Genomic DNA, 25835 nt, shown 5'->3' with positions numbered 1-25835 from the left:
ATCCTAATTAATTAATATTGGGTATCAGAGAACCTATTTATAATTTAAATTGGATAATTAAGTTACAAGCTGTTTTTGAAATAATAAACCAGACAGCTACAGCTCTTGACCTTCTTGCTGACCAGTCTACTCAGATGAAAAATGAAATATTTCAACATCAGATGGTATTAGACTATTTATTAGAAGAAGAAGGGGGAGTGTGTGGAAAATTAAATGACTCGAACTGCTGTTTGCAAAAAGATGACAATGGAAAAGTGGTAAAACAAATAACAAAGGGAATAAGAAAGTTAGCTCATGTACTGGTCCAAATGTGGAAAGGATGAGAATGGGGCATATTTTCATGGTTACCTGATGGCCTATGGGTTAAACGACTGTTTTTTTTCCTCTTATGTGCTGTAGCAACTCTCATCTTTTTACCATATATGATACCTTGCTTAGTGCAACTTATTCAACATGTGATCAAGGAGGCGCAGGTAGTAGCCGTGCCTACTAGTCCAGAAATTACTACAGAAAGACAGAAAATTATGTCACTGCAAATAATTGCAAAACCAAAAAGGGCCCAGGAACAGAAAGTTAAGTCAATGATAACTAAGGTTTGTAAAGACAATTATTGAAATAATAAGAGGAGGGATTGAAAGGAATAAGAAGGAGGTGTCTTTACAAACAAACTGTGGCCCTGATGTTAGATAAGGTCAGATATGGCGAGGTGAAAGAAGCAATGGGGGGAATCATAAATTCCAAAGGAATTCCACTAATTGACACAGACTGTTACTCAAGACTGTGCTAAATTCCTGTATTTAGAGAAAAAGAACAGAGACATAAAGAAAAATGTGGGGGAGGTATACATTAGAAGGGTATCTAGGTGTTTCAGGAAGTCTGTACCTCTCAAGTACCTCAGCCAATGGGGAAAGAGAGAGGGAAATGCAGCCAGGAAATTAGGATAAAAAGGAGGCTGCATCCCCTAAAAATTTTAGAGACCCCAGGGGAAATGCCCCATGGCCTTTCCTTTTATTTGAATAAAGTTACAGGACTCCTCTGTCTCCTTTTTGGATATAAAGCTCTGGTGTTTGTGGATTAATTTTCCTGACTGAAAGAGAAAAAATTTTGTCCAGAACATTTTATATTTGGTACAGAACTCACTGGTCACTATGCTGCCCGGTTTAATAATGGGGTTCTGGCACCTAGGCTTGTATACTTCTCTGTATATATGGTGCAATTTGCCTGGCATATGGCTCTTTTTCAGATCAGGGTCCTTGCTTTTGACAGTCTATTATATCTGTACAGTGTGTGCTTGGCACTTCTAAATCAAAATCAATATATCTATAGCTTTCTTAAGCTGTGTTTTCAAACATGAAGCAAAATGCTGTGCATGAAAATTGAGAGAAGCAAAATAATTTTTGTCATTAAAGTTATTTCACTATAATTATAAACAAACCACTCCTAAATCATTATCAAAGTATGTTTGTTCACCTGCTTAACTGTTTTCAGAATTGGGGACCAATAATGTAATTATCGGGCACTTTCAAAAGAAAGGAAAAATAAATTTTGAAGGAACAGCTGTTCCCTTTAGCTTCATCGCACGCCCTGCCCTGTCTTTCAGCAGTGCATTGTAGTCAGCAAAACGATTGAACTGGACTGTTTGGCAGCTGTCAGGAGGTCCAGGAAAAAAGGTGTTTGTTTTCAGGTGTTGGAAAATAACCATTTAGGTTTTGCCCTTATTGCTAACTAATCTTTTGTTCCCAATGAATGCTGACAAATTCTTTCAAGAGTTGATAAGAAATTACACCTCCCTCCCTTGGCAGACACCTGTCTTTTAAACCAGGAAAGTTGCATTTCCACAAGATATCAAAGGCTTACAACCATGAGGCTTCTTCCCTTTGTCTGAAGAAGACCTCATCTACTATTACTTCCTAATCAGGCAGTCCATAGCCAATACCCATCCCAATGTTACACATGTTGGTCCATCCACTAATCCTGATCCAAAAGCTCTTATCATCTATCCCTAGTCAGAGCTCCAGGCAACCTTGCTCTTCCCTCACAACTCTCACTCCTTGCCTTTCCAGCCTGTCCTTCCTGAAGAGCTAGTATCCAGCCATTGCAGCATTAGTCTTGTGAGCCATCCCACTATCTCTCTGCAATTCCAATGAGATTATAGACCCCCAAGTGCATACAGGCCTTAAATTCATCCTGCTTGTTTCTTATGCTGTGTACATTAGTGCACAGACACTTAAGAGAGGCCCACCATCATGCTGATTTTTGCAGAAAGGGTGTGGGCTTCCCCCATCATGCTGTCCTCTCAGCATGTCATTTGTCCATGTATACCTAAAGTCAGCCTCATTCTGCCCTCTTTTATTGGTGTCAAGGTGTGTTTTATCCACATCACCCTGAACCTTTTGCTTACCAACCCAGGCCACCATGCCCATGCTGGAGCAGGTTTGTTGGCAGGACTTGTGACCCCATGGTAGACCCATGCTGGAGCAGTTTGTGCCTGAAGGACTGCACCGCATGGAAGGGATCTATGTTGGAGCAGTTCATGAACTGCAGCCTGTGGGAAGGACTCACATTGGAGAAGTCCATGGAGGACTGTCTCACATGGGAGGGACCCCATGCCAGAGAAAAGGAAGAGTGTGAGGAGTCCTCTGTGGAGGAAGAAGCAGCAGAGGCAATGTGATGAACTGACCACAACACCCATTTCCCAGCTCCTAGGGGAAGGAGGTAGAGAATCAAGACTAAAGCTAAGCCCAGGAAGAATGGAGGGGTGGGAGGGAACAGTGTTTTTAAGGTTTGGTAATAAATTAATTTAATTTCCCCAAGTCAAGTCTGTTTTGCCCATAACAGTAATCAGTGAGTGCTCTTTCCCTGTCCTTATCTCAGCCTGTGAGCCTTTTGTTATATTTTCTCTCCCCTGTCCACTTGAGAAGGGGAGTGATAGAGCAGCTTTGGTGGGCACCTGGTATCCAGCCAAGGTCTAGCCGCCACATTTTCATGCATGGAAAATGAATGATAAATGGTTTATTTGCAAAGGATATGGTCCATATGTTACTAATTAGGAGGATCCCATAACAGTCAGTTTCATAAACCATGGAGAACACCTTTGCCATCAAACTTCATTCCCCTCTGCATTCAGTTAAGTCTTAAACAGCTATAACATAATCAAAGTTAACACAACCTATATATCCTAATTAGCGAAGATTCTAACCAAAGACACCAACTATGTTCTGTCTAGTTATACTGATAGCAAAGTAGACTTAGTGTGACTGTTCTATTGATGTGTTAGAGTAGATCCAAGATTCCGGCTCACTACCCAAACTGGAAGAACTAGGCAGTGGATGTGGATGCTCCAACTTCTAGATTTTCACCACTAGAAGATGCATAGCACACATGCACAACCTTACTAGCCACCACTAGCTAAACACTGCTTCAGTAATTAAGCTCAGAGTTCAAACCCCTCCAAACCCTAGGAAAATGACAGCTAATAAATGAAGAAGCATTATCTGAGTTGTAGCCTACATTAAATTAGCTTAAATGCACTTGGCTAAATGATATTAACTTAGAATGGGCAGCAGCTGTACCTATAGTGAGATTAGGTATAACAAACAGGTACTCTGAACAGGTTTTGGTTCAATTTTAATGCTTCCATGTAACCCTGGTTAATTGGAAAAAAAATGCTCAATTGTCCTGGGTAACCCAAAATGTTATTGTATTCCATATCTATCTGTGCTATGTCATATGCCAAAATTGTTACTCTCTCTTCAAGACCTGGTGGCCAGAAACAGAACCATGGAGGTTGGCAGGTGCTGGGGTCCTTTTAAGGTCAGGGACACTCAGGCAGAAGCTCTCTTGCCCTTTCTCTTTTGTTCTCGCCAAGAAAGCTGAGGCAGGTCTTTGGACCTTTTTTTTCCTTTCTTTTTTGCTGCCGCCACCCAGGACAATCAGTTGTGGTGCCATGCCAAGAAAAACAGAACAGCCCCTGGTCCATACAGTTGCCCCAGCCCACCAGCAGCACCTGGTTGAATCAGGAGGATATGGAGTCTTAGTTGTCCTAGCTGGCTGCCTGTTGTTTTTGCTGAGAAGGCATAGTCCCTCCATGAGTTCCAGCTGCTAACCCAGTTCCAGCCGCAAGAGTTTTTGGTCATCTTAGTCAACAGAGCTGCTACTGTCAGAGATAAGAGGGGCATTTGGCTGTTTTTTGGAATCTAGTTTTTTTTTAAAATGTTGTCCTTGTTCCCTGTTAGTTGTTTGGGGGAAGAGGGAGTTTTTGCTATTGTGGAGATTCAGTTGCTGTGCTGTTTTTTTCTATTTGTTCTCTCTTCACACGTGGTTGGGGGGGGTGTTGTCCACCATTTCTGCATTTAACTCTCAGACCACAAAGTTGTCTGTGAAGTGTCTATGAAGGGCACCATCTTGGGGGAGGGGTTTCTCCACCATTCTGTTTTCTTTGTTCCTGGGGAGTCCACGAGATTTGGCACCTCTGTATCTAGTGATTATTATTGTTATTTTTGCCTGTTGCTGTTTTGTTTTTTAGTAAACTGTCATTTTTTCACTTATATCTTCTCACATTCATCTCTCATTGGTGAAAGGGGAGTGATTAAAACTAAAAGGGAAGGTAACTCACTTTGGAGTGTCCACTCCTTAAATTGTCTTAAACCAAGACATCAACACATTGCAAGATGAAGAAAAATTGGAACAACGTATTATCTCCAACCACACGATGCCAGGGTAGACATTTATCTTCCCTAATTATGTTGTGTTTTTAGTACTTAAGAGTTGAATATTTTTATGGCTACATGAGAAAGATGTATGCTGTAGAAAAATACCAGCAGAAAACAAGAGCTCACATTTAATTTGAAATTTAATTTGTCAAACAGAAGTTATCTATATACAATCAGTGTGTATTGTAATAATTCTCACAATAGAAAGTGATTAAAATCTAAAATATTAATTGGCTGCATAGCACATTTGACATTATTGCCCATTTCAAGAGGGAAAACAATAAATTTCCAATAAATTTTGTCTGATTTGGATTCAAAAGTGTTCAGATATTGAACATGCCTCCTTTAAAACCTATAGACTGAAAAACTTTCCAGACCAGTTTAGCTGAATATTTCCCATTTCATTACAACAAACCACAATATTGTCAGTTTAATAGAAAAACAAAACCAAAACATGTATCTGAAGCATCCAATAAAAAAGGGACAGTAAATGGAATAAAAAGGTTCCCGTCCCCATTTTTGCATTCTGAACAGTGATTTCATAAAAATATTTTTATTAAAAAGTGTTAGTATATTGACTCTGTGACAAGAAGGACTGAGTAGGTAGGGAAAGGAACAAGCAAAAAAAAATTGCATTTAATTAGTTTGCAATAATTTTCAGCGATTTCTTTTATTTTGAAAAAAAGGCATTATTACAACTGACCACAAACAGGAGAAATCCTGGCTATTTTACAGTTATGGGTACAGAACTTAAATATTCAAGCTTGTGGTGCAAAGAGACAAGGTGATTGCAGTATACAATGTAAATAAATAGTTTTGCAAAGTGAACAAATGTCCTTGAGAACTCTTTACTAACAAAACAAAAAAAAACCCTCCTCATTTCTCCCTGAAACATGATCACAGGTCTGTGTTTAAAAACTCATTTGCAAACATAATTTAAACTGTGTTCACCCTAAAACCAGTTTTATGAGATTCAGTCTGAATGGGGCAGTGTTGAGGTCCCTGTAAAAGTAAATATTTTCCATTTCTTAAAGAGGGAAAAAAAAACCCCAAAAAACACCTGCTACAACATTTGCAGCACAGTGCAGCAGAAATTTTAAATACAAAAATATTTTTCTATTGTTGGGATAATAGACCTTGCATCCTGGAAAGAAGTAACAATACCGTGACTAACAATATCCAGTCCATATCTTTCAAGTCACATAAGGCAATTACTGTGTTAGTTTACTGTATATGGCTAAAAGATGGTTCAGAAAATGTCAGTCTTTGTTATGTTTTCCGGCTACTCCATGTATGTTCAGGTGTACTTTTGTGATCTGATGAGTGTTCAAATGGAGATCTGTGTCCTATAGGAGATCTTGACCCATAAGGCGACCTCTGATCTAATGGTGACCTTGGGCCACTACCAGAAGCTCTGTGGTCTATTTGCCAGTCTGAGTGGTACCTATAATCTCTGGAAGATTTATGATGGATATACTCTGAAGTGGAACGGTGATCTGAATGTATCCTGTGGTCTGAATGGGAACGGTGATTTGAATGAGGCCGACTGTCTTTTAAACTTCCTTCCAGGTTTGACCTGTGATCTCTGCTCCTGTGGTCATCCAGCTTTCTACGTTTACCATCACTATAGTATCTGAAAAAATTTACTTATTACTGAACATATAGTAAGGACTACAATTATGTCAATTTAACAGAACTGCATAAGAGAAATGTCTTTGCAATTTTGCATTACTTAGAAAAGATTCATTGGTGTTTACTGCAAGCATACTAAAAAACCAGGAAAGGAATTTTTAACAGAGCAATTTACCTGCTGCCTTGTTTATAGTGATCCCAGTCTCTGTGGTCTTTTCCATTGCTGAAGGCTGAATAGGACCTTTTCCTCAAGTCATTTTTATTATAAGCATCTTCCTGATGCCTGTCCTTATGATCATAGTACTGTGACAAATGTCTATCAGAAGAACTGTCCCTGCTACTGTCATCATGGTTTGTATTCTCCTTCAGTCTCTCAACATCTGTTTAATAAAGCAGAGGTTATAAGGAAGCCTCATACAGTATAAATTATTTTCTTCACCCATTCAATCAGCACTTCTATCTGTCAGATTTAAAGCAATGTGAAAGTGACATTATAGTTTGACAGAAGCAATATCTAAATAATTGAAAGATAAATGCAGTAATGTGAGCAAACTGAGAGAGACCTCTGAAGTAAATAGAAGACAAGCAAGTTAGAAATGTAGATATGTAGGACTGAAAAAGTAAATTTTTCAACCTTACAGACTGAATGGAGATGAGTGTGGTCTAATTGAGCAGGGAGTAGAAACCAGGTGCCTTTAGTAGAGCAATTTGAAACAGAATGGTAGGAAGTTCCTCTCCAAGGAGACAGCCCTAGTGAGAACACTAGTTTTAGAGGTATACCTTCTTAATGAAAGGTTTTTAGTGGTATTCCTAGAATACATTATACTAATTTTAAACCCATGATAACATACTCTAGGTTTTATATAACATGATATAAAAAAAAGTATTACAAGAAGGCAACTGTGGGAGCATAGAAAAACAGTATTATTGTCAATAGTAAAAGACATCACATATAACTGATTGCTAACCATGACTTCAGGGAATATATTATGATATGGTGACATTACAACTGCTACAAACAGGTTTAGAGCCTCCAATAAGTTTACAAGTGTTGAGTTGGCCTCTCTCCCTTCTCAAAATTAAATATAAAAAAGTGTGTGTTTTTAAAAATGAATTTACTTACTTTAAGAGATCGGTCAGATAACTTGCTACTAAAATCTTTAAGTGCCAAATTCAGTCCACGCTCAGTTGAATTTCATCAGCAAACTAGTGAAGTTATGCTAAGTCAGCCTATCCCTATAATATCCATCAGTATGGGAGTTCTAGGAGACAGTTTTAAGTTTATTTCATTTTACATACCATCATTTAAGATATCCATCACAATAACATGCTCCAGATTTCTTACCTGGATTTCTAATTACATGTGTATTCACGTTGTTGCTAATATTCTGGTCACTGTGCTGCTAAAAGAGACAAGTACAAAAATTGTCATTGATAAATCCCAAAGTTGCATCTGAATTTTTCAGAAAATATCCTAAGAAAACAAACTAGTTTACTATGAACAGTAAAATACATTTAAAGTGTATTGAGTGAAAAAAACTGATACTTTATAATAATTATAAAACTCAGAATATATTTTTGTATATTTAGAGAGTCTGAAAGTATTACCTGAGATTCTTGGCGTTTTTTGATTGCATGTTTATACAGTTTGTGCAGCTTTCTGGCATCAAATTCTGTAAACTTAGAGACAAAAATCCACAAGTTTCTGAGGAAAAAGAAAGAGAAGTTATAATTCTTCCATATATTAGTTTTTATTTTGTCGTACAACAGAACATGGACTTAAATGAAATTATTTCAATGGTACTTCAGTAAACTGAATTAATTGCAAAGTCTGTTAGAATATTACCTAGTTGCACAGCAAACATTACTTAGCTGTATTTCAGACTTTTCAGAAATTAAGTACTTTGATTTGTCATTTTGTAATATTTACCACAATGACTGAAGAAGGCAAAGTGCATGAAAAATAGTATTAATGGAAATTTTGTTAATAGAATGATTTGACAATTTCATAAAAATGTAGTTTTCAATTTGTTGTGCAATTTTTCTGAAAGATTATTTGAAATATGTCAGAAAACTGGAGTATTTACTACTCAGTAAAGATTCTTCTGAACTTTAAATCTCTTGCAGTATAAGAAATTTGACCTACATGCCCAATTTCCTATAGATATCGGGGATGGGATTTTCCCACAAAATTCCAAAGCCTGGTCAAAGGTTTTGAAACCAAATGAGAAATCTGAAAGAGGATGGAAACAGCATGCCAAAATCTTTGATCCTAATCTATGCTATGAAAGAAGAAAGCAAAACAAAACAACACTTTTGGTGTCAAGAAGCCAAAACGTTAAAGACAAGATTTGCTTCTATGATTGCAGACACCAGAGCTAAAGTCCAGAATTCTTTTAGCAAACTTTACAGGTGGAAGGCTTAAAAGACTACAGAATATTACTGTTCTAAATAGTGTTTAGTTCAGAAACATCTCAAGTGTGTAGGCTCAAGAAGCATCTATCTGCTCTTTCACGGTGATGATTTAAATATTATAGTTTTGGCCTAGAGATTTGCAAAACTAGACAAAACCAGCAAATGGTGTGCCCAATGACATCTGTATAAGAAATATAGCATGAATACCTTTACTAAATTCTATGTCTTATTAAAGATAAAACACATATTTTAATAATCTATACATGGTACTGTAGCATTACTATTAATTAATATTATAGTAGCTCTACTATACTCATTCTTCATTGAAAGGGTAGTCAGGCATTGAAACAGGCTGCTCAGGAAAGTGGTGGAATCACTGTCCCTGGAAGTGTTCAAAAAACATATGGATGTGGCACTTGGAGACATGGTTTAGTGGTGAACATAGTGATAGTACTGGGTTAACAGTTAGACTCAGTGATCTTAGAGATCTTTTCCAACCTTAACAATTCTATGATTCTATGATCCTACTATGAATTTCCACTTAAAGAAACATAACGTTTACCAAAGTGTCTTTAAGACATGGATATTTTTTTTGTATTTCAGTTCACCCCAATATTTTAAAATGAAGCAAGTACAAACAGCAGAAATATTCTGTTAACAACAGTCTGCAAGAAAATGAAACACTTGACTGAGTTTTGTATATGGAAATGCAACCATGTTTGCAACCATAAAGGATTAAAGTTCACATTATGATAAAACTAACTCTAACTGCATTAAGAACTTAACAACAAAATATACGAAGTTTATAAACCAACATTTTTCTTATTTTTTCCAAAGTTACCACCTCACAGATGCATAAGAACACTTAAAACTCTTATTTCATTTTGAAATACATTTCTGAGTATGTTATAATAAATGTTTTTTATCAAGTCAGTTAATATAGTATTTAATTTTAGAGTATATTTTAAAAAAGAATAAAGGATTCTACAAAACAAAATCATTCCAAGTTCAATACACACATTTATAATGGCCTGTTTTTAGCATGAATAAAAAAAACAAAACCAAACTTCAATGTTGAAAAAGGCAGATTCTTTAATGATAAGAACTCTTTCACTAAACATTAAATATACTCTAAATGCAGTTATTTTCTCTTTCCATTTGGCTTTAAAAAGTAAGAGGACTCCACATACTGGACAAAAAGTGAAACCAATAAAAGCTGTAATCATTTATAATCATCTTTTTATAAGTCCTTATTTAATACAGCAGAAAAATAAAATAAATGAAGGATAAGAAATGAGAAATAATTAAAACTATTCTACTTAATATAAGCTATTATGGATTTCACTTTTTCAAGAAAAATCATACAGAATAACTTACTTTCTCCACTGTTTAATTTGTTCAGGATTTGTGTATTCCTTTAGACATTCAGTAATGTGGTCCCCAATTTTGATTAGGCACTGTCTAGTATGCTCCAGCTGTTCCCTTTCAGAAAGGCCTTTCTCTGGTCTATCCAATTGTTTCAATGCTGCTTTAACAGGCCTCATTCTTTCTTTGCACTGTAAAATTTAAAAAAGGAATACATTAATTTAAAATTAAAAGATAAAAATTGTAAAACATGATTCACCCTTACACAGGCAAAGACAGTACTGTTGTAAGCCAAATGAAAAATAAGTCTTTGCTTGCAGCTCTTTTAGTTTTACTATAAGATTTCATTTGGAAAAAGTAGCTTTTTAAATCTAGTTGAAAATACACTCCTATATGAAAGCATTAAATTGTATGTAATCCATATTAAAGATTTAAGAAAACACTAAGTTAATATAAAAGATTTTCTGAGGGAAAGGAATTACTAGGTTTTACAATCATGGGTTTAACTTTCAGCACAAGTATATAGGACAAGAGTTATTTTACTTTTTAGAGCCTTGAAAGCTATACAAACTCAGTGCCAAGATTAGGTATGAAGATGTTTAATATATTTTAAGTAGATACTTTCTGCAACAATTAAACTTGGTGTCCAGGACACTTGGCATTCAACAGAGGATCAGCATTCCTTCTCTGAGCAGCTTTTAAGCCTGAGTTCTATGCAGATACTAGGATAAAGCTAGTTTAGGTGTGCCTAAATTAGTAACAGTGATGACAACACATGTACTCATAGATATATTTCATATGTGTATGCTTGAATTCTCACACTAATTTAAACATGTTAATAGTAAATATAGATAAACCAGTTAACATGTTTTAAATTATAGACCTTTGCTTGGAAATACCATTCAATCACGATGGCAAGGTAGATGAAATGCATATTTTTACCTGTCACAAGATGGACAAGAAGTCAAATGAGTTAGCCTCAACAACCCACAGCAGTAATTGCCATTTGAAAAAATAAACATGCTAATTAGATTGCACCTGATCATGGCATAATGATAAATATACCTTCCAGAACAGAGAGCCTGGCCAAAAAAATGTTCTATATGCAAACCCAACCTATAATTGCTCCCACTAAGGAAGGAAGACAAGTCTGTATATCCAGAAGCAAAAATATGAGGGATTTTGGAGAACATCACCATCACTGTGTCAACATCTAGGGACAACTCAAAAATCAGTGAAGCTGCTCCATTACCAGATCATGCCATTAAATAATTAGGCAGCTACATTACCTATTGCACTAACCACAGCTTAAGCAACCTTTAAAATGACAGTTTACAAAGTACACTGCTTAAGTTAAATGTAGAGGTGAACAGAGAAGTGCAATTATACATGGGAATTGTGTGATTTTCATTCACCTAGCCACTCACAAGATATCCTGGAAATTATAGATGAGTCACTTATAATATCATTTAGATAAAAAACAAAACGCAAAACAACAATCCCCACATAGGTAAACTAGTCAGTACCATACCGATGAGAAAACAAGGTAATTTGATTCTTACAGCCAGCACCACAGTAGACCCAGTAAACCTGTCTAGCAGTAACAGACAACTGTTGAAAGCAGAATGATAGAACTTTTACAGCAGAAAAGTAGCTGCTCAAAGTAAATTCTTAGAATCCTTCCAAAGACTCCAATCAACCTATAAAATGTTACATACCTCCCTTTTGTTCTTCTAATATTGTTTCTGTTGTGGTCAAAAGTAGTAATATAACTGAAATTCTTTTGGTATCAGAGATATTACTCCAGCAAGATATTTCTAAGGACTTTAGGATTTGTTCCTTCCTCTGTCTAATGCAGGAAGTCTGTAATACTTCAAGAGCAACTTTCTCTTGTTAGCTTTCAAAGAACAAAGGAGTATTTGATAAGGCCAAGTCAGACACTACAGCAGCTGCATTAAAATTTATTCATTTCTGTCCTTTAAGAAGCAATATCCATAAATTATTGAGGATGGATCTTCATAGTCTGCATTTTAAAACTATCCAGCACACAGACAACTAGACAAATACTCTTCACTATACTGCATAAATGCAATAAAACAAAACTGCTGACCTGAAAACAAAACTGAATTTAGTATAGTGTTGATAAGCCTTCACTGATCTAAGATTTTACTGGCAATAGATATCTGTATTATAATACCTAATAGCATAATCAAGAACATCAGAAATTGTGCTCATTTAGTATATCAAGTGTAAACACTAAGTTATCAACAAGGGACTTACCACACCAAATGTCCTCTGATCCAGTTCTTCAGATTCTTCTGATATTGGAACTGTTTCACTAGTTGCAGTAATATGAACTGGAATATCCAACAATGAAACTTTTTTATTTTTTTCTTTATTTTCAGATTTGAGTTCATATGCCTAAGAACAAAACATGAAAATTTATCTGATAAGCAAACCTTATTTTTGGGCTGAAATTATACTGTAATTAGGCAATCACTGCATTCTCTTCAATAATAACAAAAAGAAACAAAAAAAAATCTGTCATGCAGTGATAGTACCTTTTATTTTCTCTTTCTGGGGGATGGAGAAGGAGAATGGCCAAGTTTCTTGCACCACTTGCACTCTCAGTCCCACTAAACTATAGATCTTTAAGAAGGTAATTTCCCATTTCATTTGCCTGTCTTTGTACTTACAAGTGGAAAAAATAAAACTTCATATGATGCAAAAGATTTCAATGAAATTACAATGATCCAAAATATCTTTTCAACTTAAAATCATTCACAAAAACCTGGCGGCCTTTTCTAGTGCTATATAAGAAAAGATAAACATAGTTACCTTTTCTTCCTTTACTTCTTTTTCTTTCTGTGTGGATTCTTTTAGTTTGTTTTCTCTCTTTTCTTTAATATTTTTTAATTCTTTCTTATCCTCTTTTTCTTTTTTCTCTCTTTTTAAATGCCTCTTATTTTCTTTTTCTCTTGTCTCTCTTTTTTCTACAGTTTCCATCTTTATACCAATATCTGGCTCAGGCTTTTCTTCATTTTCTTCTGCTTTTATTTTTTTATGTGGACATTTCACTGAAACAATCTCATCCTGAAATACACAAGCATATATGTCTCATCAAATGGAGTTTCTAACTATACAAGTTTTGCAACCATCAGATTAAAATGTACTTTTTTTCTGTGTGTGATTTCTTTAGACTTAGGTTTAACACCTATCAAATGGAGTGGGATGCAGTTGCAAAACAAGATGAGGACTACTTACTCATTTCCTTGATGTGACACAAAACAATATTGATTGGGCAGGGGTAATGGGTGCGCGTGAGAGATTAAAGCTATTTAACTTTTGCATTACCAAAGAAATCTGCTCCTGTAAAAAGTAGTTAAGCTGCAAAGAGCTAAAAGCAATAAGGAAGTAGACATCACAAGACTGAGCTGATTTTTCAGGGCATGGTGTTAAAAGACTTCTGTTCTGGTTAATTTTGTTCCAGTAATTTTTGTGTGACCCCAAATTAAACAGTCACAGTCACAAGAGAAGGGAACAGAGTTCCAACTTTTGCTTTTTCAGAGATGTTCTGAAGAATCTAGTGTTTTTTCAGCTACCTTTGAAGTCACAAAATTAGGTGCAACATGACCCCTAAACTTAATCTGTTAGGGTTTTTTTTTGTTCTCTCTAGTGATTTCTGCTGTGTGATACATTTAAATAAATGAACCAACAAAAACAGAGTCCTAAAGGAATACATCAGAAGTAATAAAAACATAACAAAATTGAGTAGCCTATTAGAACAATATCTACTGAATAACAGTCAAACTTAACATCAACAAGTCCATGGGCCCTGATGGGATGCACCCACGTGTGCTGAAGGAACTGGCAAACATCACTGCTAGGCCACTCGCAATCATCTTTGAAGGAAGACCCAGGGAACTACGGGCCACTCAGCTTCACCTCAATCCCTGGAAAGGTGATGGAACACCTTACTCTGGAGGCCATGTCTATCCCCATGGATGACAAGAAGGTGATCAGGAGTAGTCAGCATGGATTCACCAAAGGGAATAATGCTTGCCCAACCTGATTGCCTTCTACAATGGGACAACTGGCTGCATAGATGAGAGGAGTGGATATTGCCCACGTGGACTTCCCCAAGGCTTTCAACACTGTGTCCTGTGACATCCGCATATCATAGTGGACTGAGGCGGACTGAGAACTGGCTGAAAGGCAGGTCTCAGAGTGTTGTGATCAGTTGCAGTCTAGTTGGAGGCCTGTCACTAGTGGTGTCTCCCAAGATTCAGTGCTGGGCTCAGTATTGTTTAACTTGTTCATCAATGACTTGGATGAAGGGGTAGATGCCTCCTCACCAAGTTCACTGATGATACAAAGCTGGGAGGAATGGCTGATACCTCAGAGGACTGTGCAGCCCCCTTAAGAAGGACCTCGATAGGTTAGAGAGATGGGCAGAAAAGAACTGTTTAAAATTCAACAAGGGCAAATGCAGGGTCCTGTACCTGGGTAAGAATAACCTCAGGCAGCAGTACAAGCTGGGGGTGACCTGCTGGAAAGCAGCTCTGCAGAGAAGGACCTGGGGGACCTGGTGGACAACAAGCTGTCCATGAGACAGCAGTGCCCTTGTGGCCAAGAAGGCCAACATACTCCTGGGGTGCATTAAGAAGAGCATTGCCAGCAGGTCAAGGGAGGTAATCTTGCCCCTCTATTCAGCCCTAGTGAGGCGCATCTGGAGTGCTGTGTCCAGGTTTGGGCTCCTCAGTATGAGAGAAACATGCAACTCCTGAAGCAAATCCAGCAGAAGGTTACAAAGATTATTAGGGGACTGGAGCATCTCAGGAAAAAAAGCTGAGGGAGATGGGTCTCTTCAGTCTGAAGGAGAGAGATCTGAGAGGGGACTTTATTAATATCCCCTTATCTGAAGGGAGGGTGTCAGAGGATGGAGCCAGGCTCTTCTCGGTGGTGCCAAGCAATAGGACAAGAGGCAATGGGCAGAAACTGGAACACAGGAAGTTCCACCTGAACATGAGGAAGAACTTTACTGTGAGGGTGACTGAGCACTGGAACAGATTATCCAGAGAGGGTGTGGAGTCTCCTTTTCTGGAGATATTCAAGAACTATCTGGACACAATCCTGAGTAACATACTCTAGGGAACCTGGCTTGAACAGGGAGGTTGGACTAGATGACCTTCAGTGGTTCCTTCCAACCTGACCCATTCTGTGATAATAAAAGCCATGACATACACAGAAGCATTCGCTTGCATGTCTCAAAACACTGTTTATGCTGTACTTTCTAAACAATTGTCATGGGGTTACTTTACCTTTAAGGAAGTTAAAGTTGCTGGGGACTGAAAGGAGTCTCTTCTCCTGACCAATTATTGGTCATTACTGGGGATTAACAGCAATTTTAACCATTGAAAAGGGAGATCAACTTGTGAACCCTACTTTAAGATGTAAAGTCAGGGCACTTAGGCGATCTTTGTTTCCTGGCTGTGAAAGGTAACAGAGCTCTGGCCTCTCGATCTCTGCCTGGCCATGCGGCCGGGCGGGGGCTGGGCTGGGCCTGCCGCGTCTCCCAGCCGGGAGATGGGGCCTGTGGGGGGCTTGTCCTGGGCTCTGGCCGGGCCAGGCCGGTTCCTGGCTTGGCTGCAGTGATGGAGTTCACCGGGGACTGCTGAGTAAAGAAGGAGAAAAAACTCTGGACCTGCAGCGGGCCAAAACAGCCACTACTCTCTCCAGAGCAGCCATGGGGAATTTTCTATCGCAGATGGCTCCAGCTCCTGCACCGGCAGAAGTTACAGAACCATCTACAAAAGCCTGGGCAAGATTTTAACTCTTTCATTACCCAGACGAGACTTGCAGATTAATCTTTTTATCCAGAGAGAGAAAAGGAGAGTGATCAACATGAAAAGAGACTTTATAAACTACCAGTGACAAGAAAGAAAAGAAGCTTCAGGAAAGGTAGAGAATTAAGAAGATGCTTTAATTAAGATGAAATATTTTTCTGTTAAAACTATGGAGATGGACAATGAAGTCCTGAAAAGAACTCCTTTAATTCATGACGGAGTATGGGGAGGAATAGAGTGTTCAAGGTGTAAAATTTGAGCAAAAGGTAGAGTGATTGTGATATAGTGAAGTGCTGGAAACAGTAAAGCGAAAATTTGAAGCCTTGGGGGGGCAATGAGAAAAACTGTTTTCTGGTGAAGCTCACAGAAACAGACGAAGAAGACTTTTGCTTTTGAATAACTCATCCTTAAAATGCCATCCCTAGACTCATGGCCCATACACACCTCAGAGTGATGTGGAATGGGAGGAGTGAACTCTGATAACAGCAGTTCTGGGCAGCTGATATCAGGGAAAAGGAAAACTATAACAAAAATAGTTTTCTTGTGAGAAACTCCATAAATTAACAGAAAGAAACTTCTGTTTCTCTACAAAGACTGGTGAAAAGACTGTAGAAGGAATTGGGACTGTTTAAACCATCAAAGTTCTAAAGTTTTTGTCTCTGTTGTCATGTGAACAAAGGAATGATGAGTAGTAAGAGATGAAAAGGTTTTTCTGGAAGTTTATTCTGGTGTTCTTATTATTGTAGTTTGTCAGTAAACTTTCTTTATTCCTTTTAAGTTTTATGCCTGTTTTGCTCTTGTTCTAATCCATATCTCACAGCAAGAAATAAGTAATTTTTTCCTTTTGTTAGTTACTGGTTTAAAACCACGACACAATGTTGATTTTTTTTCCTGACCCTGAACAAAAGTTGCTACCTGAAGAATCATAATCCTTAGTAAGAATGGATTCGTCAGAAACATTAGTTTTATATTTAGATTTTATAATAAAATTGCATTTCAAGAAGATAAAATGCTCACGTCTTTATATCAATGATGTTTACCTCATTATACTCATCATCATCAGATTTTTCTGAGGGTGCTGATGAGTCACTTTTTATTTCTTCTTTAATTTTTGAAGACTTTGTTGCTCTATTCTTCTTACTTCTTGCTTTCTTCCTCTTTGAATTGCCCTGAATGCAAATTAGCACCTTTATTATGTCAACTGACAAGTGTCTGCATCACAGTTGCAGAAAAAGATTTTGGTTTTTATGTTAAAGAAAGCATTCAATTTATTTATCGCCACTAATGACCACCACTTTTCTCGGGATTGGAGACCGAGCGTAATGCAACAGTAGAGAATATTTACAAATAAGGGAGAAAAAACTCAATATTAAACTTGCAATACATTCCTTGAGTTAGTCTCATATAATACAATTACCAATACAGAGAAAAATGACACAAAGAAGAGTGGAACTAAGAATAAAACAAGCATCTGTTGACATTCCCATAGGTATATTATGTTATCTTGCTAATGAATATTAAGCTTAACTTACTGCACCAGTAAGTCTTTGCACTTCTTTTCTTGCAAGGTCTTTATTCAGTAATTTAATGAGGTAATCTGCACGGGTCTGCAACTGCTTTGCCTGTGGTTTCTTATCTGGGTCATCAGGTAAAATCTGAGGAGAGTAATGGTAGCATTAACTACAAGTACACATTATCAAATTAGGAAGCTGCTAGTGTGGAGCACTGGGAACAGAAAAAGCTGAATTAAAGAAATAGGCAAAAAAACAATCCACTCCAACTATACCTGACCAATATGCAGGCAGCTTCAAGGAATGGACAACTTAAACATTTTATTTTTCCTCAAACACACAACTAATGTAGTCTTGAAAATATTCAAATATTCTCACAAAATTTACAGTCAACTCAAGAAACTAGCCTCAGATTTCTGTTTCCACTCTCATAGTTTATCTAAAAAATTCAGAGCTCCTGTACCACTGTCATCCACAGATCTCCGAGTTCTGCCATGTGCTTCTAAATGCATTAACTCATTACCACAGGATATGAAGAAGCCAAAAAAAAAAAAAAAAAAGAGTGGTTTCATAAAACAAGCAATTAATGGAAGGCAGGGGCAGGATATCATTAAACAAATTTATATACAACTCTGGCTCCTCAAATCCCAAAGCTACAGTTTGGCAGTACCACTGTGTTTGCTTCACTCCAGTATTTCCCTAAATGTTTCTCACTACTTCTAAGCAGCCATTGCACTACTCGTAACCTGACAAATACAGCAATTCTCATGTTGCAAATGAAAGTCAGTTTCAAGGAAAGAAAACAGTGATAGGGAAACCAAACTAAAATCCCCAAACAAACTTCGCTCAAAAAGATCAAGAATAAAATTACAGAATTCATAGAATTATTTAGGTTGGAAAAAACCTCTGAGATCATCGAGTCCAACCTTTGACCAACCATCACCTTTGTCAACTAGACCACGGCACTAAGTGCCACATCTAGTCGTTTCTTGAACACCTCCCTGGGCAGTCCATTCCAATGTTTAACAACCCTTTCTATGAAGAAATTTCTCCTGATGTCCAACTATAATCTCCCCTGGCACAGCTTGAGGCCATGTCCTTTTGTCCTGTCACAAGTTGCCTGGGAAAAAAGGCCGACAATCACCACGCTACAAGCTCCTTTCAGATAGTTGTAGAGAGTGATAAGGTCTCCCCATAGCCTCTTTTTCTCCAGGTTAAACAACCCCAGTACCCTCAGCCACTCCTCATATGACTTACTCTCTAGACCCTTCAGCAGCTCCATTGCCCTTCTCTGGACTCGCTCCAGCACTTCAATGTCTGTCTTGAAGTGAGGGGCCCAAAACTGAACACAGGATTCGAGGTATGGCCTCACCAGTGATGAGTACAGGGGGACAATCACTGCCCTGGTTCTGCTTCCCACACTATTTTTGACACAAGCCAGGATGCCATTGGCCTTCTTGGCCACCTGGGCACATGCTGGCTGACGTTCTGCCAGCTGTCAAACAACAGCCCCAGGTCCTTTTCTGCTGGTCAGCTTTCCAGCCACTCTTCCCCAAGCCTGTAGCGCTGCAGGGGGTTGTTGTCATCAAAGCGCAGGACCCAGTGCTTGGCCTTGTTGAACTGAATACCATTGGTCTTGGCTCATTGATCTAGCCTGTTCAAATCCCTCTGCAGAGCCTTCCTACCCTCCAGCAGATCAACACTTCTACCCAACTTAGTGTCATCTACAAACTTACTGAGGGTGTCCTCAATCCCCTCATCCAGATCATCAATAAAGGTATTAAACAGGACTGGGCCCAATACTGATCCCTGGGCACAGCCATCCAGCCAGTTCTTAACCCACCAAGGAGTGCACCCATCCAAGCTGTGCACTGACAATTTTTCCAGGAGAATGCTGTGGGAGACAGTATTAAAGGCTTTGCTGAAGTCCAAGCAGACACATCCACAGCCTTTTCCTCATCCACTAGGCTGGTTGCCTTGTCAGAAAAGGAGATCAGGCAGGTTAGGCAGGACCTACATTTTCTAAACCCATGATGGCTGGGCCTGATTCCTTGGCTGTCCAGTATGTGCCATGCGATCACACTCAAGATGATCTGCTCCATAACCTTGCTGGATACCGAGGTCAGGCTGACAGGCCTGTATTTCCCCGGATGTTCCTTGCAGCCTTTCTTGTAGATGGGCATCACATTGGTCAACCTCCAGTCATCTGGGACCTCCCCCCAGTTAACCAGAACTGATGACAATTGATGAACAGTATCTTAGTGAGCTCTTCCGCCACCTGCCTCAATACCCTTGGATGAATCCCATCTGGCCCCATAGACTTGTGAGTGTCTAAATGGCTCAGCAGGTGTCATGGGGTTCCTTTACCTTTAAGAAAGTTAAAGTTGCTGGGGACTCCTGGGAGTCTTTTCTCCTGACCAATTATCGGTCATTGCTGAGAATTGACAGCAGTTTTAGCCATTGAAAAGTAGAATCAACTTGTGAACCCCACCTTAAAGTGTACAACCAGAAGTCTGTGGTGCTCTTTGTTTCTTGACTGTGAAGGGTGGCGGAGCTCCGGCTGGCCTCCGGTTCCCTGCCCAGGCCATGCGGCCGGGCGGGGGCCGGGCCGGGCCGGGCCTGCCGCATCTCCCGGCCGAGAGATAGGGCCTGCGGGGGCTTGCCCGGCCCGGCCCGATCTCTGGCTCGGCTGCAGGTTTTGCTGTAACTACATTCACTAGAAAACTGCCGAGTGAAGGAGAGGGGCTCTGAGCCTGCTGCAAGCAGAGACGGAGACCACGCTCTCCAAAGCAGCTATGAAGAACTTTCCATCGCAAACGACTCTAGCTCCTGTTCAGCAGAGATCACCGAACCATCTACAAAAGCTTGAGCAGGATTTTAACTCTTTCTTATCCAGATGAGACTTGCGGATTAATCTTTTCATCCAGAGAGAAAAAAGGAGAGTGATCAACATGAAAAGAAACTTTATAAACTACTAGTGGCAAGAAAGAAAAGAAACTTCAAGAAAGGTAGAGAATTAAGAAGATGCTTTAATTAAGCTGAAATATCTTTCTGTTAAAACTATGGGGATGGACAATGAAGTCCTGAAAAGAACTCCTTTAATTCATGATAGAGTATGAGGAGGAATAGAGTGTTCAAAGTGTAAATTTGAGTAAAAAGTGGAGTAATTGTGGTATAGTGAAGTGCTGGGAGATTTGAAGCCTTGAGAGGCAATGAGAAAACTGTTTTCTAGTGAAGCTCACAGAAACAGATGAAGAATACTTTTTTGCCTTTGACTAACTTATCCTTAAAAATGCTATCCTCAAACTCATGGCCCATAACACATTTCAGAGTGATGTAGAATGGGAGGGGTGGGCTTTGATAACAGCAGCTCTGAGCAGCTGATATCAGAGAAACGAGAAACTATAACAAAAATAGTTTTCTTGTGACAAACTCCATAAATTAACAGAAAAGAACTTCTGTTTCTTTACAGAAACTGATGGAAAGACTGTAAAGAGAATTGAGATTATTTAAACCATCAAAATTATAAAGTTTTTGTCTCTGTTGTCATGTGAACAAAAGAATGGTAGGCAGTGAAAAATGAAAAGGTTTTTTCTAAAGGTTTATTCTGGTGTTCTTATAGTTTGTCAATAAACTTTCTTTACTCCTTTTAAGTTTTGTGCCTGGTTTGCTCTTATTTTGATCCATATCTCACAGCAAGAGATAAATAATTCTTTTTTCCCCTTTTTGTTAATTACTGGTTCAAAACCACGACAGCAGGTCACTAACTTCCTCCTCCTGGATTACAGGGGAGCTATTCTGCTCCTCATCCTTGTCTATCAGCTCAGGGGGTTAGTTGTTCTAAGGATAACTGGTTTTACTGTAAGACTGATGCAAAGAAGGCATTAACTACCTCTGCCTTTTCCTCATCCTTGGTGACAATGTTGCCCCCTGCATCCAATAAGAAATGGAGATTCTCCCTGGCCCTCATTTTGTTGTTAATGTATTTGTAAAACCACTTTTTATTATCTTTCACAGCAGTGGCCAGGTTGAGTTCTAGCTGAGCTTTTGCCTTTCTAATTTTCTCTCTACATGACCTAACAACATCCTTGTACTCTTCCTGATTTGCCTGCCCCTTCTTCCAAAAGTCTGGAATTAATTGAAATTAACACAACTAGAGCATTTAAACTAGGGAAGCAAAAGATGGAAGAGAGAATTCAAGTGTTAAAGACACAAATACATAGAAATACAGAAACACAGCAGACTCTAAGAAGGCATACTTCAACTGAATACACAAAATCTTAAAATCTAATAATTTACCAAAAGGAAACAAAGGAGTACAACTGACCTAACTTCTGGACAATTTCAGTTATCATAAATTAAACTCAGTAACTGTTCTTATTAACATTATTACCTAAACAAACTCCTTGATGAAATTTTGCAGATGACATACCTTCTGTGTCAAACTGAGATCAGGATCCATTTTTATCATTTCCCAGCTGCCATAGCCATATTCGTAGATACCTATTAACAGATTGGAATCATCTTCCTTACCCCAGTCTATATCAAAATGAGCTGCCTTGGTGTGGCATGGGATGACATATCTAGTAGAAATAAATTAGAAATATAAATAAGCAAACTTCTCAAACTTAGTAAGGGATAGAAGAACACGCCACATATCACTGAGATCCTGGTGTATTTAGTAAGCAATCCACATAACTATCAGGCTTTCTTACAATTTCTATAAAATATTTATTCAAATCAGTACCAAAACATGTTTTAAAGGAGATCAAGATTAAGATATAAAAAATAGTCATCTATCTGTGGCCATGGACTGAGTCAGAACTGGCTAGCCATGAAGATAAGCTTAAAATATTACTCAACTGTAACTGCTGACTGAATATGTAGTCTAGGGACTATGATACACAAGGTAGTAAGCTAAAAAGTTCATAGGTCTAAAGAACTACCAACATCTGCTCCATTTTGACAAATATTGCATTCTCTCAGTCAGAGGTGACACAAAGCAGTTCCTCAACAAGTCTAATTTCTAGCCTGGAATAATTATGAGTAACTGAATCCAGTCCTCAATGAATACAGTTCAGAAGCCAAAGCAAATACTGGCTTCTAAGGAGAGGGAAGAAAGAATAAAGAAAGGATGTGGAGCAGATTTCTGCTGCTAGTTCTTAGAGGTAATGGAGTGGCATGGGTGTCCCAGTGTACTCAGTCTGGATTGCTTAAATATATTCATAAAAGCCTTGAATGACTCTACATTATGGGTTCCTTTAGGAAGAAAAAAAAATACCTTTTCCTTTCTTCTGGATCTGCAGGAATTGATTTGTGCAACGGTGCCAATTCTTCTTCATGAGAAATAACTAGCTTTGCATTCACCTGCACTCCTGATATTCGGAATGTTGGGCCTTTAACTTTCCCAAATCTACCTCCTTAAAATAAAGGAAAAAAATATTAAAATATTTAGCTTTTATGTGTATCTTCTAGATAAATGTAGAGAAAAAAGAAAGCTTGATGCTATAGCAGCAGACATTCAATTATATGAAATGAATTTTTCTTAACCAAATGCTTTAATTAAACTCCAGAACTTCAAGGTCTTCCAGTTAATAGTAGCAGATTAATTTTAAATTTCATGGTAAAGCAAAAACATATTGCATTCTACTATGACAACTCACTCAGGGAAAGGGGGAAGAAAAACAAAGCCAAAAAGTCTTCTTACTAAAATCCTTTTTTCTAAATCACCTAGCATGCTAATATTTTGTTAATGTTTTCCCCTAACAAAATTGTTTTGTTATAATCAGAGTGCAAGAATCATTCATATCTCTTTGAAACTTTTTATTCCTCTCCCCCACCCCCAAACACACTTTACCTGCTCTTTCTTGGCCAAAGGAATTGTCCTTTAAAGCCTTAATGCATCCATTATGTACAAGTTCTCCCAGACGTCTAAGGTCTATCTCAGATTTATCAACTAGCTCAGCATCTCTAGCTATAGCATCTAACCTGGAAGAAAACAAATATGTTTTTACAGCTCTAAAACTTTACTATTATGAATGACTCCTTCAGATTTTGAAACTAGATATGTGATCTTGTAAGTTATCATTCATCCACATTTGCTATACTGCATAAAATTTTAATCCATGCAGTTAAAAGCAGCTAAAGAAAAGAATACAGAAACTATAAAAAAGGGTATTTCACATAAAGGACTATACAACTGGAAATATAAAGGATCCTATCTATGCAGTTTTGAGTTACATTTCAACATATTATTTTAAATAGAAAAGGAACTATTATTAAGTCTATGGTTTTATTCACTTATCAAACAAAAAACTGGAACGACTGTCACTAACGCAGAATTAACAGAATAGTAGGTTAAGTATAAAGAAAAAGCAAGCAGTCTTGCAAAATGTAAAGATTTGTCAAACTGGCTGTTTACATACATACCATATATGATGAAAGGAAAAAAATAATTTAAATTCATATCATAGTACAGGCAAAAGATTAGGCACACTGTTTCCTCTTCAATCTAATGTTTCTTGGTGTACTGTTTAATTTTAATGGAAACAAGGTACCAAATTGCTATACAAATATAACCAAATTAGTTTACCTTTCAAGTGGGCCACCAAATTTCTTGTAACTCTTTATAAACCTAATAACAGAAAATAATTTTGCAGTTAAAACAATGTATGCTTAATTGTCGCACTGAAAATTAAGCCTTCTGATAATGTTTTCATAGTTTTAGTTACTTTCCCATGAAAGTCCTATAAACATAAGTTGTTTATCACATTCCTTCTAAGAAATGTATTTTGATGGATGTTTCTCATGACCAGTGTGTTTGGGAAGGTGGTAACTTAATTATCCAATCCCAGGTCATTGTCGAGAATCTATAAATACTGGAGTCAGAGAATAAAGGCACATTTTTTTGTTCTGACATTGAGAGTGCTCGTGTGAATCATTTTGTGTCCTTTAGCAACACTTAATTACATTGGTTTTAAAAATGTATGTGTAAAGTCTTAATACAAGGCTATGTGGACAATGCGAAGAAAATAAGAACTAGAGAGACTAGGATGGCTTACTATATGACAACAACCCACATTTAAAACTGGAGTTCTATTTGTTTTAATAAATGATACAAATAAAACAACAGAAGATACAATTTATTTCAAAAGTTACTTTACTAAAAAAGAATTCAGCAATGTGATGTGTCTAATCATAAAAATCAAATGTGGATTTATAGTAAATTGAGAATTCAGATATTATGTTAGGTCTCTCATAATAAAGAGAAGCTAGCTGCAATTTTAAGGTGATTTTAAGATTAAGGAAAACATAACATGGAAGATAAAGGAATGCAAGAACAAGAATATCCCTGACAAAAGCAGCAAACCATTATATATTAGATAAAATGAAAAGAAAACAAGGCTCTTAAAGGTTACTTATATAATCAAAAATATTTTATAAGCTGTACAGTATTTTATAGAAAAATGAATACTTAAATTACAGAAGCAAAGTAGCATTTCACAAACCAAAGTAAAGCAAAACGATTTCTATTCCTTCTCCCAAAGAAGTATTTTTAGCATCAAATATTGTGGGACCAACTGTACAGATTCACTTATGTACTAGGTTTTGCTGAGATAAAGTTAATTTTCTTCAGAGCACCATAACTGCTAGTATGTTTTGAATTTGTAACCAAAGCAGTGTTGATAACATGCTAATGTTTCAGCTCTTGCTTAGCAGTGTTTTCACAGCATCAAGGCCTTAGCTGCTTCTCACACCACCCCACCAGTGAGTAGGCTGGGGGTGCACAAGAAGTTGAGACGGGACACAGCTGGGACAACTGACCCCAACTGACCAAAGGGTTATTCCAGACCATATGGTGTCATGCTCGGCAATAAAAACTGTAGAAGGAGGGAGAGGGGATGTTTGGTGTTATGGCATCTATCTTCCCAGGTAGCTGTTACACATGGTGAAGCCCCACTTTTCAGGAAACGGGTAAATGCTTGCTAGTGGGAACTGGTGAATGAATTCCTTGTTTTGCTTTTCTTGTGTCTGTGTCTTTTGTTTTTCCCATTAAACTGTTTATCTCAACCTACAAGTTTTCTCATTTTTACCCTTCTGATTCTCTCCCCAGTCCCTCTAGAGGAGACTGAGCAAACAGCTGTGTGGTGCTTAGCTGACTATTAAGGTTAAACCACAACAACATATCAAAATAAATTTTTGTTTTTTAGTTTTAAAATGTATCATATAGCATTAACACAATTACAATGGCAAGAAATTTTAAAAAACAAAACTCACTGAACCTTTTTGTAGAACATTTTTTAACTCAAGTTATTCCACACCAAAATAGGTTAAAATTCTGCACATAACAGTTC

General features: G+C 37.7%; 1 protein-coding gene across 5 annotated transcripts in view; it reads right to left on the bottom strand.

Annotated features, from left to right (window-relative positions):
• Window positions 1-4835: 4835 nt before the first annotated feature.
• LOC131591628 (chromodomain-helicase-DNA-binding protein 1-like) overlaps window positions 4836-25835 on the bottom strand; it is an 82521-nt gene continuing 61521 nt past the window's right edge. For 4 of the 5 annotated variants that reach the window (XM_058862514.1, XM_058862515.1, XM_058862517.1 and 1 more), the window contains 13 exons: window positions 24074-24115; window positions 23339-23469; window positions 22763-22901; window positions 21914-22064; window positions 17503-17625; window positions 17011-17139; window positions 12963-13217; window positions 12405-12545; window positions 10137-10315; window positions 7953-8049; window positions 7690-7747; window positions 6520-6724; window positions 4847-6345 (listed from right to left, as the gene is read on the bottom strand). In XM_058862514.1, the coding sequence (XP_058718497.1) occupies window positions 5982-6345; window positions 6520-6724; window positions 7690-7747; window positions 7953-8049; window positions 10137-10315; window positions 12405-12545; window positions 12963-13217; window positions 17011-17139; window positions 17503-17625; window positions 21914-22064; window positions 22763-22901; window positions 23339-23469; window positions 24074-24115 (2014 nt within the window). In that variant the 3' untranslated portion in view covers window positions 4847-5981. Of the gene's footprint in view, window positions 6346-6519; window positions 6725-7689; window positions 7748-7952; window positions 8050-10136; window positions 10316-12404; window positions 12546-12962; window positions 13218-17010; window positions 17140-17502; window positions 17626-21913; window positions 22065-22762; window positions 22902-23338; window positions 23470-24073; window positions 24116-25835 lie in introns of all 5 variants that reach the window. The other variant, XM_058862518.1, reaches the window with a different exon arrangement.

This window comes from Poecile atricapillus, chromosome W (genome assembly GCF_030490865.1).
Source record: "Poecile atricapillus isolate bPoeAtr1 chromosome W, bPoeAtr1.hap1, whole genome shotgun sequence".
Lineage (NCBI taxonomy): Eukaryota > Metazoa > Chordata > Aves > Passeriformes > Paridae > Poecile > Poecile atricapillus.
The sequence above is the reverse complement of the archived record's forward strand: the minus strand, read 5'-3'. Positions and strand labels throughout refer to the sequence as shown.